The sequence below is a fragment of the Melospiza georgiana genome, chromosome 1 (assembly GCF_028018845.1).
Source record: "Melospiza georgiana isolate bMelGeo1 chromosome 1, bMelGeo1.pri, whole genome shotgun sequence".
Lineage (NCBI taxonomy): Eukaryota > Metazoa > Chordata > Aves > Passeriformes > Passerellidae > Melospiza > Melospiza georgiana.
Genome location: NC_080430.1, coordinates 130,452,894 through 130,469,119, shown reverse-complemented (window position 1 = coordinate 130,469,119; position 16,226 = coordinate 130,452,894). Strand labels below are relative to the sequence as shown.

At 51.6% G+C, this 16,226-nt stretch overlaps 1 protein-coding gene across 1 annotated transcript; it reads right to left on the bottom strand.

The window, feature by feature from the left end:
• Positions 1-4,746: 4,746 nt before the first annotated feature.
• KLF10 (KLF transcription factor 10) lies at positions 4,747-10,096 on the bottom strand. Its single transcript, XM_058027453.1, has 4 exons — positions 10,013-10,096; positions 8,208-8,447; positions 7,229-8,105; positions 4,747-6,319 (listed from the first exon to the last, which is right to left on the bottom strand). The coding sequence occupies exons 2-4, from the start codon at positions 8,436-8,438 to the stop codon at positions 6,060-6,062; spliced, it is 1,368 nt and encodes a 455-aa protein (XP_057883436.1). The 5' UTR covers positions 8,439-8,447; positions 10,013-10,096; the 3' UTR covers positions 4,747-6,059.
• Between the last annotated feature and the right edge of the window lie 6,130 nt (positions 10,097-16,226).

Below are 16,226 nucleotides of genomic sequence, written 5' to 3'. Positions count from 1 at the left end.
TGGTGCCACAAGGTGGGGTGACAGGGTGACTGTCACCTGCGGGTGGAAGGAATGTGGTACCAGTGGGAAACCCAACTCCCTGTGGTGGGAGTTCTGGTAAGGTGCCCCACGGCCCAAGGGTGGGGTAGCCCCTCCTCCCAGGACTGCATTCAGCCGCTTGCAGGTAGGAACAGGGGCTCTCATCTCCAGGAAAGCAGGAATCCTGACATCTCAGAGCACCTGCATGGCACTGTGAGGGCAGGTCATGGTGGAGAGAAGAAAAGGAAGTAAAACCACTTATGCTCAACCAAGAGCATTAGAGGCAGCTACTCCCTAAACCTGCATAGCAACCAGATGCCAGCAGCAGCACAACACACTCAGCTGCAAACAGGGGAATCCCTTTGGTTTTCCTAGCCCTCACTTCTGCTTTTGCAGCCACTACTGCCTCAGTCAGGATTACCTGAGGAATACTGATTACAGCTGATAAGAGTTCTGTCTTCATTGGGCTGATTGCACAGCTTCTTTGAAGATGGCTGCTCTGTCCTCTTGTTATGCTGTGCCTCCCAAACGCCTTTTTATTTAGCAGCTGTTTCTCTGCTGTGCAGCGACTGGTGATGTTACATCACGGCTGATGGGTGCTCAGGGGACTTGCTTTGTTTGCTGGATGGCAGTTTCATTCACGTTTTGATAACCCTGCATTTTAGGCCATTAAGGTACTCTCTGTACCCTGTTTTTCTTTCATTCCAGGCAGGTTGCATGCGATACTCTCTCTTTTGATTTAGGGGAGGTGAGGGTTGCTCTTTCCAAGTGACTGCCAGGCAATTAAGCACTAAAGGCTCTGTTTCACGAGCAGAAGTGTTTTAACTGCCTGAGGTTGTTGCTCACAATAAGAACCCCATGCCAGTTTCCTGGCTATCCCTGAGAAGATCCCAGCCTTCGCCATTAAACAAAGACAATGGTATGGAATTCAGCCCGGATGGCAATAAAGAGAAGTTTGTAAAGGCTTTTGTTGTTTTGTTAGTGGTTTTTTTTTTAAGGTAGACTTGACAAATGTCAAATCCTCTTGCATGTGTTGGAAGCAGTCAGGAGATGAGGTGGGCAGAGAGGAGACTCTGTATGTCCTAGCTATTCAAAGCCATTTATGTTTTGCTGAGGCTCTGGGGAATACTTGGCTAAGGCAGGGTGTGCTTATGCCTCTCCACAGCTGTTAGTGCAAGGGCAGTCCCCACCACAGCTGTGTATATTTTTTTAGGAAGTTGTTGCCACGCAAGTACCTTGACATCCACCAAAACCTTCTGAGTAGTTGAAATGAAGTCATGATAACAGCAGAATTTTTTTTCCTCAGACAACTGTGACTTTCAGAGTAGGCTACACAATCAAGTATGAAGTTTCATCAAAACTGTGTTCTCCTAAAAAAGTTTCTGAATTATTTAATGCATTTTATATTATGATTACCTGATTTATATCACAGCACAGGAAGTGAGTTAGCAAGTTTATCTCCTGTCTTCTCATTAATATAACAAGATAGCTAAAGATGTTTTGCTCTTGTTCTCTTACTGCCAAAGTATCACATTTTCTTTTGGGCACAACAGAAAGCATTCCAGATCCCTATATCCCTACACATGGAAGCTCTGTGTGACATGTTAAATTGCATTCTAAGACCCAAACCCAATTGTTCTAGCTGAATATTACTCTCCCTGATCACATGTTCCAGGAGAAGCAAAGTTTCCTGCAGAAAATATGCAATACAGAACTAAAAGCTTGAGCCCATAATGCTCATATTCATTCATCATTTCTCTTGACCTGATTTTATGCTCCAGCTTTTCCAACAGATTGTTTCCTTGGTTATCCAAGTTTGTTGCCAAAGCAGACAAATGAATCATCCATTTACAGTAAAAGTGGGGAACTGCCAAGGGAATACCTGATGTCGCTGCATGTGGCATGCAAGTCTCAGGCCAGTCCTCCCTCTCAGCTCTTTGGGCACAAGCCCCATCTGCACTGTGGCACCCACCCTGGCACAGAGGCTGAGGACAGCCTGTGCCAGGATGACAGGACTGGCTGCTTAAGGCTGTCTCGAAATAGCGCTGCTGAGTGGTAAAGCTCAGGAGGAAAAGCCTCAGAGAGCTGCACTCACCAGGAAGGAGGGGTAGACAGGCTGCCCTGGTTCCTGTCTCAGCTGCATCTGGGGGTCCAGACTAGCTGACCCAGCTCAGGACCCTTCTTCTTTTAAAATACATATTAGTTCACTCATAGAGCATCTAAGTCTCCCATAAATACTCCTGCTGTAATGGAAATCATTCTTTTCCAAACCACAAGGAAAAATGCCTGCTTTTTCCAGCCTTCTCTCCATCCTCTCTGGAGACTGAAATCCCTGAACACTCACAGAGTGCTCAGGACATATGCAGGGAACCCTGGCACTGCAGTTCCCTACTGCTGATCTGTTTGGGTGGGATAAGCAGACCTCAAGCCCCCTAACCTATCCTGCTGATGCCGCTCCTGTGGCTGGAATGTGCTACACCCAGGGCAGGCAGGCACCCTCAGCCTCCCTCTCCTGCTCTCCCCTAAGGGAGAGGACACCGAGCATGGGTTGTATTGCTTTGCTGTGGACACAGGGGCTAGCTCCCTCCTTTCCCAGGACAGTTTGTCGTGACACCCCCGCTGCTCTTCCCCCCTGCAAGCTGAGACACGGAATGTGTCTCACTCCAGCTCCTGTAATCCTTGTCAGCCCTTCTTGTCAGCCCTGCAGCATCAACTTTTCTGTGTGTGCATCACTCCAGAGTGCAGTGCTAAGCTGCAAGCTGGAAGGTTTATCAATACTTCCAAAATCTTCTACCAAGAATGTATGCTATCTCTTGGTTCCCTTTGGATTAACTCCCCAGAGCCACATGCCTGCACAGCAAATGACAGCCGTGGCCACGCTGGCAAGCCCTGCCACAGCTAGTGCCAGCCCGTGTTGGCATCCAAGCACTAATTGTGGGCGTTGCTGGGAGCATCTTGGTTTGTATTTCTGTTTGGCTTCATCACTGAACCCAAACAGGAGGAAAAAATACGAGGTGTGCCTGTGTTTTACATACAGGAATAAGGAGGTTCTAATTATTCACAGCAATCTGTAGAAAATCCATAAAAATCAATCTTCCTACTATGCAGCCAAATTTGATTGCACAATAAAGCTAGCATTGAAAAGGTGTCTAATAATGCCCTTTCAACTACATTTTTCAGGTTAACCTTGGATTAAACCCCAAAATAGCTGATGTAATTTCCAGCTGGCTTTCCCAGTTAAGCTTTAAAAATGGCATGAGGTAAATTCACAACTATGACTCTGTCTTCAGCTGGAACCAGCCAGAAGTGCACTTCTTGCTGTTAAGTTCTGTATTTAGAGGGAGAAGCTGTATTTTATTTAGCTCACAGCATGCCAGGAACAAGCTTCCCTCAGCAGCCTCCCAGCAGTGCAGCCAGTGGGTGGTCCCAGGGCACAGCCCCTGCATACCTCCAGAGTGCGTTGCTACTCAGAAAGCACCAGCAGCTGCTTTTCCTTCAGAAAACACAGGCAGCGGAGATCACGGCATGGAAACCCACTTTCTTCCTCTGTTACTGCATGGCACATGAGGGTGCTTGCCTGGAAAGTCAGATTTATGTTCAGCTCCATGCTTAGAGAGAGGGGCTTCAAAGCGCACCGCAGGCACTGCTGAGGAGAGGGACAGTGACACTGCACAGTACCAGTGGGGAGGTGGCACCTTCTGTATGTGACAGTGACACTGCACGGGCACAGTACCAGTGGGGAGGTGGCACCTTCTGTACGTTCTTCTGCAGGGCTGCAGCAGAAAATGGCACTCAAGGATCAGCATGACAGGAGAGCTGGTGAGGGGATCTCGTTCCCAGTCCAGTGACTACTTGCAAATATGGAAAGGTCTCAGACCCAGAGCTGTTAAAATATTTTATCTCATGGCCATGAAATGAGAAATACCATGAAGCAAGATGGTGGAATGGGACTCACATCTCACATTTCTGAGGAAGGAGCCTCTCTTTTGCATTGGGCTGTGATGGCATATCCCACCTGGAACGAGAAGGGCAATGACTCAGAGGCTCCCTACGCAGGGCCCTGTGCCACACAGGATAAGGCAAGGAGTGCCCAAACCCACAGCAGGGAAGGGCACTGAGTCAGCATCCGTGGGATTGGGAAATGTGGGGATCCCTGCGTGCAGGGATTGAGCGGGAGGCAGAGGAGCCCACATGAGCAGTGCCAATGGCCACTGCTGGCACACAGGGCAGCAGCCAGAGAAGCCAGACTGCCCAGCCATTGCCCAGCCTCTGCCCCGAGAACCCCAATTCCCTGCTCTCCTCCTGCCAGGGGACTCCTGCAGCGACACCTGCAATAGGGCAGGCAAGCCCCCAGCCTGGAGCCCATCTCGGTGCCAGCACCTCATGCCCAGTGGCCCTGGGCAGGGCCACAAGGGACCCAGATCCCACACTGTGGGGTGGCAGCCACCACCCCTGCCCGACAGCCAGGCCATCAGGAACACGAGCAGGTTCCTTCCTGGGGAAGCCAGTGCAATCACCAACGTAAAGGAAATACTTTTCAACAGAGTCACAGTGGCCCACATAGGCATGATTAGCTTTGGGTGCTGAAGAAAAGCAGGGGGATGAAAAGCTGGGACAAAAAACCCAAAATCAATCCAAAAGAAATGCACAGTAGTAAGCACAGACTTGAAACTGCATTCCTGTGGGCTTTATAGTGCTTTAAAAATATTTAAAAATTAAGAGATAGTGTTCCATTGGTCAGGACAATTTTATTTTGAGGTTATTTTCCTTGCAAAGGGATAAGTTCCACTATGAATTAATAAAAAGGTCAACGTTACAGAAAATTGGTTTATTGTAAACAAAGTATAAAGTACAACGTAAGAAATGTGCAAATCTTTAAAGTAGTCACAAAAAGCAGATCTAATACACTATTTTCAAACCATTCACTTTCTGATATGTGTCCTCAACATAATATGATAAAATACAAATAGTGAAAATAGATGCATTGTCACAAAAGCTGGTTTAAATTCTAGGCCGGTCTTTACTGCCTTGTTTTCTTCTCTGAATCACAACTTTCTAATTTAATACAATATATAATATATCCCTTTCAATTTTAGCATAAACTGCCTTTCAAAGAATAGCACAATCAAGAAGCCTAAGATTCTTGGTTTTCCTCTTTAATCAACCAGAGTAGTTTACAGCTACCAAGTTTGTCTTCAAGGTGCCCGTTATCCACTCATGACAAGCGCAGTGAGGAGGTGGAAAGGAAACCATAAGCAACACAAAAGCAGAAGCATCATGCGATGCCCAGCTACAACCAGCTGTAACAATCACAAAGCTTGCCAAAGCAGCTGGGAAAACATGACAAAGCTAATAACGATTCAGAAATGTTCCTGCCCTTTGGCTGCCCATGCACTGCCCCTGCATGCCCATCCCAAGCCCCTGTGGACACAGCAGTGTAAAGCTGGGTGTGTTAACTACCCCATGCAGAAGGAGATGTCCAAAATCTCCAGGAGTCCGGCACCAAGTCATCGATTACGATGGGGCTGGAGAACAGTTAGGAGAAAAAGACTCCTACCAAGCAGAGGTGGCAGAAGTAGCAAAACAGATTTAGATTATCTTACGCAGGTGGGTCCTGGGCTTCCAAGCCTGTGCCTGAACATTGCCGCTGTCCTTATCTGCGCCTACTGAAGATAGACAACTGAGAGCTAAAACTGGAGTTGGTCTCAGGCATGAGCAGCAAACCCTCAGAAACACATGGGACTGGATCTAGAGCATACGCAAGTGATTTGCAAAATTGAAAACTGGCACAATGTGGCTGCTCTGCTCTAGAGCCTTCCCTTTCTTTCTCTCCTCACCAGTGCAAAAGACACCCGCTATTCCAGTCAGCCACTGGTTCTCCCAGCAGCATTTTTTTGTGACTGAGCTCAGGCTGCCTCTGCCTCTCTGTACTGCTGTCAGCAGCCAGTGCGGGAGAACCACAGACCGGGAGAAAAAGCCTTTTTTCAGCCAGCCCATCCCAGCAACAACAGTTAATTCCACCGTCTCCAGATCAAGTCCTTTCACTGGGCGGTCGCAGAGGCTGGTGGCACGGCCACATCACTGAGCTTGCTCACTTCCATCTGCCAGTTGGGTAATTTCTTCGCTGACAAGTGGCGGCGCGCGTGCTTCGTGAGGTGGTCGCTGCGCATGAAGCGCCGCTCGCACATCGGGCAGGCAAACTTCTTCTCGCCGGTGTGCGTCCTGCGGTGCCGCGACAGTTCATCAGAGCGGGCAAACCTCCTCTCGCAGCCCTTCCAGCTGCAACTGAACGGCTTTTCTCCTGGAAGGGATAAAGTACAAAGGGAAAAACCCAGTGAGTACTGAGCAATAAACACCGCTGCCTGAACTAGCAGGATTTCACTTAATTGGCAGGAAAGTTTCTATTAAGGCAGCTGAGCCAAAAATCTAAGTAAGCATTATACACACAAAATGTGGAAAATTGTTTATATACTAACATTTAAACATGCAGATTCACTATCTCCAAGGCTAAGTAGTATCGGTAAGGGATTAAAAAGGGTTAAAGGTTAAAAATTCTCCAGAACCAAATTGTTTGAAATGCTCTTCACATCTCAAGACAGCTGATTTTAACACTCAGCATGGTGTAAACTGCGGATAATGATGACTCAGCACGCCCAAAACTCCCCTCTGAAGCGCAGCCTGCAGTGGTGCTTTATGTAACTGAGCTCCAGAAGCGCACTCTGAGCCTCTGTGAAAATACATGGAACTCTTTCTGCTACTGCAGTTAAGGGCTGAGCCTGGAGAACTTACTCTAGAATAACCAAGGCAAGAATAGTTTGGAGTGGATTCTCACATCCTCTCATAAAAAAATCTCCAAGTTTCACCCACTTCTGGCAAAAGCATTCCTGAGGAAAAGCCTACTGAGGCATCTTTAACTCTGGAAAGCATACTCCTTGTTGGGCAAGGCCTTGCTTCCACAGATGCATTACTGAACACCTTCTGACCCAAAGTGAGTCCAGCACAAACAAAGTGCTGAGTCAACTTCCCCCTCAGGGAGACTTCCCGTCAGAGATCAGGCAGCTTTATAATGCACGCTGGCAAAAAGAGTGTTTCATTGCTGGCCCGCCATTTGTTCAATAAACAGACCCAGAAATCGCTACAACTATAACAAGCTGTATATACAACCGCACTTTTGTACATTAGATTTTAGCATGCGGCAGCAGTAACCAACCTGTGTGTGTTCTGACATGAGCCTTCAAATGGGAGCTCTTGAAGTACGTTTTCCCACATCCTGGGTAGCCGCAAATGTGACTTCTTATTCTTGAAGAATCAGCCTGAGGAGTGGTTTTTGCTGTAGAAGGTACAAAGCCAGGAGCGGGGGCAATGGGAGAGAGTCTCGTGCCATTTGGACTAACAATGGGAGCCTTTGTGCCCTGCACGACCGGCTGGGGCACAACAAACATGACGGCACCCTTGGGAACCTGGGTGCCCATGAAGACCATGGGCTGACAGAGGGCAGGCTGCTGGCTGGGCGCGGCGCCGGGCACCACGGCCGACACGACATTGTTGTTCGTGGGCAGCGGCACCATCTGGCAAATCACCGGCACAGGGGGGGCCCCGCTGCCCGGGGCAGGGGATGGCAGTGCCGCCCCCGCGGGCTGCTCCGCTGGCTGAGGGACAGGCTCCTCCTTGCTCAGCGAGGGCTTTGTCAAGGGCACGGGAGCAGCAGCTGGCTCTGCAGTTCTTCCCTCTGCCTCGGACAGTTCGCTGCCCTCAGCGCTGGCTGCACTCGGCGCCTCGGCAGAGCACACGGGGGGCTCCTCCTTGGCCCTCGGCCTCCTGTTTGCTGCCCTCCAAGCACTGTCCTGGTACTGGAGCACACTGGCTGCTCTCACAGGGCAGGTTTTGTGGTCACAGAGCTGGGCATCAGCCGTGTGGCGGATAACACTTGTCACTCGAGCTTTCAGAGGCCTGGCTGCTGGAGACCTCTCTGCTTCTCTCTGAGGTGTGGCCACAGGAGGCTTGGCAGCCTCGGGCAGCGCCTTGCCCAGAGGATGGATCACCTGCGACATCTCCAAGTCAGAAGGGCTGTAGGGAGGGGTCAGGCACTGTGAGGGAGAGAGAGACACAGTAAGGGGGGGATGCTAACACGACATCACCACATTAACTGTTAAAAACAAGAACACACACACGCAGATTGGAAAACTTACAAATGCTGGTATGGCATTGAAATCTGCTGCTCCAGGAAGCAAAGCCTCGTCGCTTTCTTCCGACATGTCAGATGCAGGAGTTATAGGTCTCATTTCTGCATGTTTCTTGAGGTCTGATTTCCAGTTGCAACTCATAGAAATAAGGGCTTCTACAGCCTCATAATCACTTTTTTCAGGCGTATTGTTCCAGAAATACTTCATATCTCTCTGTTTTTCAGTCATCATCTCCATTTCTTACTCCTGTTTTGGTTAGACAAAAGAAGAGAAACTTAAAATCTGATGCTAAGTTTGAGTATTTTGCAGCTGCCTGTAAGAAGGCATTGCTAAAAAAAAACGGGGCAATGTGAACAAGGTAAATACATGTCGTGTACCTGTGTTTTCCTGCCTTTCTTATTTATGTAATATTTTTCTGAAGCTGCTAGCAAGGAAATCTGACCATGACATGAAAATTATATAATTACTTGAGACAAAAGAACTACTCTGGATCTTAAGTATGTTGAAGTTATTCCACACTGCAAGAGCTGTGTCTGAGAACTTAAGAAAAATCTTCACAACCCCCCCAAAAAAAGTAAATCAGAGCTTCCTCCACCATCCCACCCTCCTTCTATTTTTGCTTTGGAAACACACAGCCCTCAGGATTGTGCTTATTTTGGCACATGAGAAAGGACCGCATTGGGGCTGATTCACATTTTCTTCGAAAGGTATTAGCAACAAAAAACGTTCTAGAAAATACTCAAAGGATCTCTCTCTCACACACACACGTACGTGCAAGGGAAATCACCTGCTTGGAGAACCAGGACACACGCACACAGACACACGTACACTGACACACGTACACTGACACACGTCCGCACCCCCACACTGTGCATTCCCTGCCCGGCCCTCACGCAGGGCTGTGGGCGGGGCTCAGGCACGGGCCCCGCCCCCGGCTGTTGGGCGCGCGCCACCCTCACCTCAGCGCACCCCGCCGGCCGCCCCCGCGCGCGCCGCCCCCGCCGTCCCCTATTGGTTCCCCCAGAGCCGCGCCGGGCGCCCATTGGTCCGCACCGAGCAAGGCGCGGCCCGGGGCGGGGCACCTGAACAAAGCGTGATCGGGCGCCGCCGCGCGCCGACCTTTCCCCCAGTTCCCCCGCGCGGCGCCCCCGCCTCCGGCGCGCGGCGGCGGCCGACTGTGAGGGCGGGCGGGGGAAGAAGCCCGGGCGGGAGGAGCCGTCACCGCGGGCGGGGGCCGAGCTGGGGTCAGCGCCGCCACACCCGATGCCTCCCGCCGCGGGGGAAGGGAAGAGAAGCGAAGCGGCGACCCTGCGGGAAGCGGGTTAAGGGGGCGACGGCCGGCTCTTCCCGCAGCGCCGCTCCGCTTCCCTGACGCCGCACCGCCCACCCCGCGTGGCGCCGGGATCCCCCCGGCTTTCTCCTCCTCCCTCACCGCTGCCACCCGGTACATGCAGCCCCCGAGGCCAGCGCCCGCATCTGGTCGAGCACGCAGGCACAAGAGGCTGCACGGCGCCGGACCAGCGCTGCCAACAGGTTCTCGGCGGCTTCTGTCCCTCCCGCGGCTTCTCTCGCCGGCTTGCCCCGCGGAGAGCTCTCCACGCGGGCGGCGCTCCTACAGCCCACCCCAGCAGCTCCAGTCCCCCACCGCGACTCAGCCCCTCCAGCCGCTGCCCCAACCTGACCTCCCGCCCGCCGTCCCTCCTCTCAGGGGGTCGCTCCCGCACGTGCTCCAGGGATCCCCGTGCCGCACCACCCCCGGGCACTCCCTCCGTCCCAGCCGCCCGGACCCCCGGGATGCCCGGTTCGCTCACCAGAGGAGCCGAGCTCGCCCCAAGGTGCCGCCGCCGCTCTCCCGGTTTTCCTCTTTTTGTTCGCCGCTCCCCACTCGGGCGGCGGCGCCCCCGGGCCCGCGCGCGGGGGGGTGGGCGGGGCCCCGGCCGCCCGCCGGCCAATCGCCGGCAAAGGTGTGTGGGGCGGCGGCCAATGGGCGCCGGGCTGCCGCGCGTGATCGGCGGCCGCGCGGCGGCGTGGCCGGAGTGTCAGCGCGGCGTGTCCCCGGCGGCGGCTGAGTCAGGGCGGCCGCCCCCGCCCCCCCTGCCGTGCCCTTCCCTCCCCGGCATCCGTGTGGGAGCGGCGGGGGCGGCCCGGCGCTTCCTCCTGCATGAGGTCACACGGCGGCAGGGGAGGGAGCAGCCTCCCCGGTGCGGCTCCCGCTCCCCGCAGGGCTGAGGTGAAGCGGGGCCGCGGGCGGGGGATGGGGGGGAGAGAGCGGCGCGGTCGTTCCGACCTCCTCGGGCCTTTCTGGCCCGTGCCCGTGGCTGGGCGCGCCCGGGGGAGCCGCTGCTGTGTCCTGGCAGCGCCCTCGGGGTGGGGGAGGTCGCTGCCACGCGGACCACCCCGGTCTGCACCGGCACTGTCCGTGCCAGCCCCGGGCGCCGCTGCTGGCGGGACCCGAGGCAGACGCAGCGTGAGCAGAGCCCGGGCGGGTCGGCCCCGCGGGGCTCGGCCGTGTCTGGCCGCGCTGCCTCCGCGGCTGCTGCCGCCCGGCGGCTCGAACAGCTGCGGCTTAGCGGGGTCACTGCTGATCGCGGTACCCCGCGGGCTGCGGCGCGCCTGCAGGGCGGGAGCCGTGTGAGCCGCTCTGCTCCGTGCAGGCTTGAGGGCGGGCTCTTTCCCGTCAGAAAGCTGTAATGAGAGTTGAAAGAGCGACTGTGTGTGTCAGGAGCTGAGAAGCCAGATCCAGGCCAGGCTGCAGCTGCGACTGCTGTTGGGCTCTAGAAATGCTTAGATGCTTCATTATGGTTCAGTTTCTTTCCTCCTGCTTATTTAGCCTCACTTAAGAGATTTCCCCTCCTTCTCCTCCTAAGCAGTCAAGCATTGTTTGCATTTTCTTTCTTTTTTTTTTCTTTCTAACACCTTCTTTGCCTCAGTCTTCCACAGTAAGACCGGTTATCCTCAGGCCAGTGGGCCTCCTGAGCTGGTAGACAGGGAGCAGAATGGACACCCTTCAATCCAGGGGGAAGCAGTCAGAGACCTGCTGTGCCACTTAGATGCTTACGAGTCCATGGGACTGGATTGAACTCATCCTAGGGTGATGAGGGAGCTGGTGGAAAAGCTCACTAGGCCTCTCTTCATCATTTATCATCAGCTCTGGCTAACCAGGCAGGTCCCACATGACTAGAAGCTGGCGACACCCATCCACAGGAGGGGCCAGAAGGTGGATCCAGAGAACTGCAGGCCTGTCGGCCTAACTTCAGTGCCCAGCAAGGTTATGAACCAGATCATCTTGAGGGCAGTCACTTGACATATACAAGATAGCCACAGGATCAGTCCCAGCTAGGATAGTTTAGGAAAGCCAGGTCCTGCCTTACCAACCTGATTACCATTTTATGACCAGGTGATCTGCCTAGTAGATAAGGGGAAGGTTGTGGATGTAATCTACCTGGACTTCAGGAAAGCTTTTGACTCCATGTCCCATAGCATACTCCTGAAAAAGCTGGCAGCCCATGGCTTGGAGAGGCAAGCTCTTCCCTGGATTGAAAACTGCCTGGATGGCCAGGCCCAGAGAGTGGTGGTGAATGGTGCTACATCCATTTGGCATCCAGTCACCAGTGGTGTCCCCCAGGGATGAGTGTTGGGCCCAGTCCTGTTTCATGTCTTCACTGATGATCTGCATGAGGGGATCCAGTAAATTTGTGGATGCCACCAAGTTGGGTGAGTGTCAGTCTGCTGTGGAGTAGGAATTCCCTGCAGAGGGATCTGGACAAGCTGAATCCATGGCCCAAAGCCAGTGGTAGGAGGTTCAAAAAGCAGAATTGCTTGGTCCTACACTTTTGTCCATATAACCCCATGCAGCACTACCTGGTGTGGGCAGTGTCTGGAAAGCTGTGCAGAAGAAAAGGACCTGGTGGTGCTGCTCAACAGCTACTGAACATCATCCAGTGTGTGTGCCCAGGTGCCCAAGAAGGCCAGTGGCATCCTGGCCTGCATCAGCAATAGTGTGGCCAGCAGGAGCAGGGCAGGGCCCCTCCCCATGTACTGAGCACTGGTGAGGCCACACCTTGAGTGCTGTGTCCAGTACAAGGCTCCTCAATTCAGGAAGGACACGGAGGTGCTGGGGAGAGTCCAAAGGAGGACAACTGAGCTGATGTAGGGTCTGGAGCACCAGTCTTGTGAGGAGCAGCTGAGGGAACTTGGGGTGTTTAGCCTGGAGAGAAGGAGGGTTGGGAGTGACCTTATCACTCTGTAACTCCCTGAGGAGAAGTTGTAGCCAGGTGGGTGTTGAGCTGTTTTCCCAGGCAGCAAGAAACGGGATGAGAATTCAGCCTCAAGCTGCCTCAGGGGCACTTTAGGTCGGACATTAGCAGGAATTTGTTCACTTAAAGGGTGATTAGGCACTGCAATGGGCTGCCCAGGGAGGTCCTGGAGGCTCTGTCCCTGGGGGGGTTTAAGGAAAGAGTGGAAGTGGCACTCAGTGCCATGGTCCAGTTGGCATGGTGGTGTTCAGTCAAAGGTCTCAGATGCCTTTTCAAACCTAATTGTTCTGTGATTATGTCATTCTTCCTGTCCTTCCCCTTTTCAATGGTGTCATGCTCCTATTCTTTCATTCTGCTTAATTCTTCCCCATGTCAGCCAATCCCAATTGGCAGAAGGGATCTGGCAGCAGGTGATGTGTTCCTGTAACCTGCTGGAACACAAGGAAACAAGAAACATCCAGAGAGTTTAGTTATGCCTGAAAGAGAAAAAAAGACCCAAAACAAAGAACAAACAAAAAACACAAAACAAACAAACAAACAAAACCACAAAAAACCCAAACCAACCTGCAAGAAATGAGCAGTTTCTCCAGCCTGAAGATAAAAAAGGATATAAATATTGCAGAACCTGACCATAGATGTAAGTAATTTAAAGTAATACTTGATAATTTCACACACATGTATTGACAAGAGTGGTAAAGTGGTCATTTTATTCCCAGGAATACAGTTTTAAATTTTACTTATTTATTAATTTATTTATTTATTGTTTTAATTCCAGTATTTCAGCTGGTACATTGTATAGGTGGAGTCTCTGTTATTTGGCTTCACCAGTGGTACCCCAGACACATCTGATGGGATGTGCTCTCCTCTATGGCCCCTTGCACCAGGCTGCCAGTGGTGGGATCCCTTTCTCCTTGCTCCTACAGCTGCCACAATTGGCACCTGAAGGAAAGCATGCCATAGAGGGAAACCTGCATCTCCATCCCCTGTCTCTGCTGTGCAGCCTGGGTATCTGCCTGACTTTCTGACAGATTTTATAAGATAAGGGAAAACACATTGGCTTGACTGCCTTATCTAGAGGGAATTCCCAAAAGAGAATTCACTTCAGGGTGATCCAAACTCCTTTCACTACCAGTAGCAAATAGTTGTTTGCAAATCACTCCATTGGATCCCACATCTCTGGGTGGAGAAAGGAGGGTGTGTTTACTGTGTGTTTCACACTGAAAGCAATGGGGAAAAATGTTGATAAAATGGTTGCTTGGCTCCCAGAACATGCTGTCCTTTGCCTGAAGGTGCTACTGTCACACAGGGCACAGCTGGGGAGAGAGCTCCTGCCTCACAAATGCGTCTGCCCTGGCTGAAATAAAGGTTGTGGAAAAAATACTCAGTAGTTCTTGGTAAAATTCTGTGTTTGCTGTTTATGGCAAGTTCTGTCGTTGTTGTGATTGCAAGTTGTTTTATTTAAAACATTCCAAAATCTCATTTGAAACAAATTATTGCCACTAAAACTAAATCTAAAAGTTGCACCAGCCAATGTAATAAATCCACTCACAAAACTAATAGTTTCTCTGTACATTCAGAAAATTGTCACTTTTTCACCCTTACTTGCATGTAATGCATATATGCAAATATTTTACTGATACATAAAGAACTTTAGTGTTAAAAATCTAGTTTCCAACATGAACAGAAGTCTGTAATATGAACTACTGTCACAATTTTTGGTTTGCTTGCTATGGCAATGTGTTGAAGGTGTGTGCTGGACTGTTGGAAGAAGTTACAGTGATTCCACAGTAATCTTCTATAAGTAAAGTGCTCTTTGGAGGGAATGCAATTATTTTAATGTATAAAATGGAAAGGTGAAATTAGCATAGTGATGTTTAAGCTTGATCATGTGCATGTCAGATTTGTCATAAGGGTGACTTTCATCTTTGTAAATACTTTGGAGTTTTGTCCATATCTGTTTGTTTATGCGATGTGAAGTGAGTTAGGATCCAACACTGACAGGTACTTCTTGACTCTGCTATGGTGTGACCATGAGAAAATAAAAGGCTGACCTGCAATGGCAGCTCATGCTTCAGGTGGCCTGTTCTGTTTTGTTCTCTTCCCACTCTTACTTCTCTCTGCCCTGTCCTTGCTTTACCTCCTTGCCCATCTCCTCCATCTCCTCTTGGCTTCCCAGAAAGCCATTTCAGCTCTTTGTTGCTGTGGGTGCTGCAGGATCACCCTTGCTGCCCTGGCACCCCTTTCAGCAGTGATTCTCCACAGGTCCTCTTGGCTTGCCTGTCCCAGCTGCCAATCTCCTGTGCCCCTGGCACACCCCGTGTTTCTTAATAGCCCTTAGGGCACCTTCCCTTCCATGATGTCTGTACTGCTTTTGCTCCATGAAAGCCTCTCCCTGTGACCATTCCCAGTAAGCTGCACTTGCCAGAGCCTGCTCTGCATCACTTATGGCCATTCAGATCCTGCTGCCTCCTCCTCCATTTCTGGGTCCTCCCTAATGTATTCCTCCTCCACTGACACCTCCAGCCACTGATGTTTCCAGCCCTGCCTCCCCAGCTGCCCTCTTTGCTTCTTTAAACCAGCTTGTTTCAACTTTAATTTCCAGAGCAGCCCTCTGCAGCCACGCCTCTCCTTGTCTGGTTACTCAGGCAGCCTCTTGCTCGTTCTGCCCTGTGGGAGATCCTTGTCACCCCCGGGCTTTGCTCTCACCATGTCAATGCTTGTCTGCTGCTGCTGCCATCCAGGTGCAGGGCCTGCAAGTGTTGTGCTGTGCACTGACCAGCTGCAGTCAAAATACACAGAAAGACTGGGCTTGGACTGGGTAGGTCAAAAACCTGTTTTACTTCCCATCCTTTCGGCCAGATTTCCAGATGAGTTCTGGGTTTGGCAGGGACTATGGGCTCTGAAAAAGACACTGCCTGGTGGTGTGGGGGATCGGGATGCAGGTGGGGTGAAGGACTTTGTGAGAGGGTGGAGAGGGGGTTTGCTGTGCCTGTCCTCCCCAAGCAGGCTCGACTGTCATCTCAGTGGCATGTCCTGTGGCTGTGTTGGTAGCAGCTGGCCTTGGCTCCGGAAAGAGCAGTCCTCAGAAGTGAGGAGACATATCAGTTCCTTGACTCCCACAGTCCACAGGAAATTGGTGTCCCCCCGAGAGACCTCCAGTCCCTTCTAAATGCACAGTCTGGAGCCGTGTGTGTGTGTTCATACACTGTATCTTCTCCCCCTGCTCTGTGCTCTGCCTTTGAATTACAGAGCAGAACTGTCAAAACCACCTCTCCCAAAAATAATCTCTTGCTTCAGAGGCTGGAAAATGTGACAGCTCATTTTCATATGCAGAACGATGCAGTGGGTGTCTGAAAGCAGCTGAGGCTGAGGGGGTGGCCGGGGACAGGCAGCTCTGAAATGGCAGCTGGGAACATGAGAGGAAGGACGGAAGGAAGGGAGCAAATGAAGAACAGGGAGAGGGCAGAAGGAGGCCGGAGGCAGCAGACAGCAAGTCCAGGCCATGAGAGGGTTGTACCGTGTGGGGCTGTTCTTTTTTCCCTGTCCTTCTACTCCCGTTCAGTTATTGAATTAGAAAAGTATCTCTGCTGCTACTGACAGCAATTGCCAAGCTTGATATATCAGATAACTGGGGAGAGGGAGCATACAGCCAGCAACAAGCCAGCTTGGTGCTTTTTTTGTCTCCTTTTTCCTTCTTCTTCATGCTCCATTTTCCTCACATATCCTAACCTTAAGAAAAATCTGCTTCATCCTGGTTCTTCAATTGCTG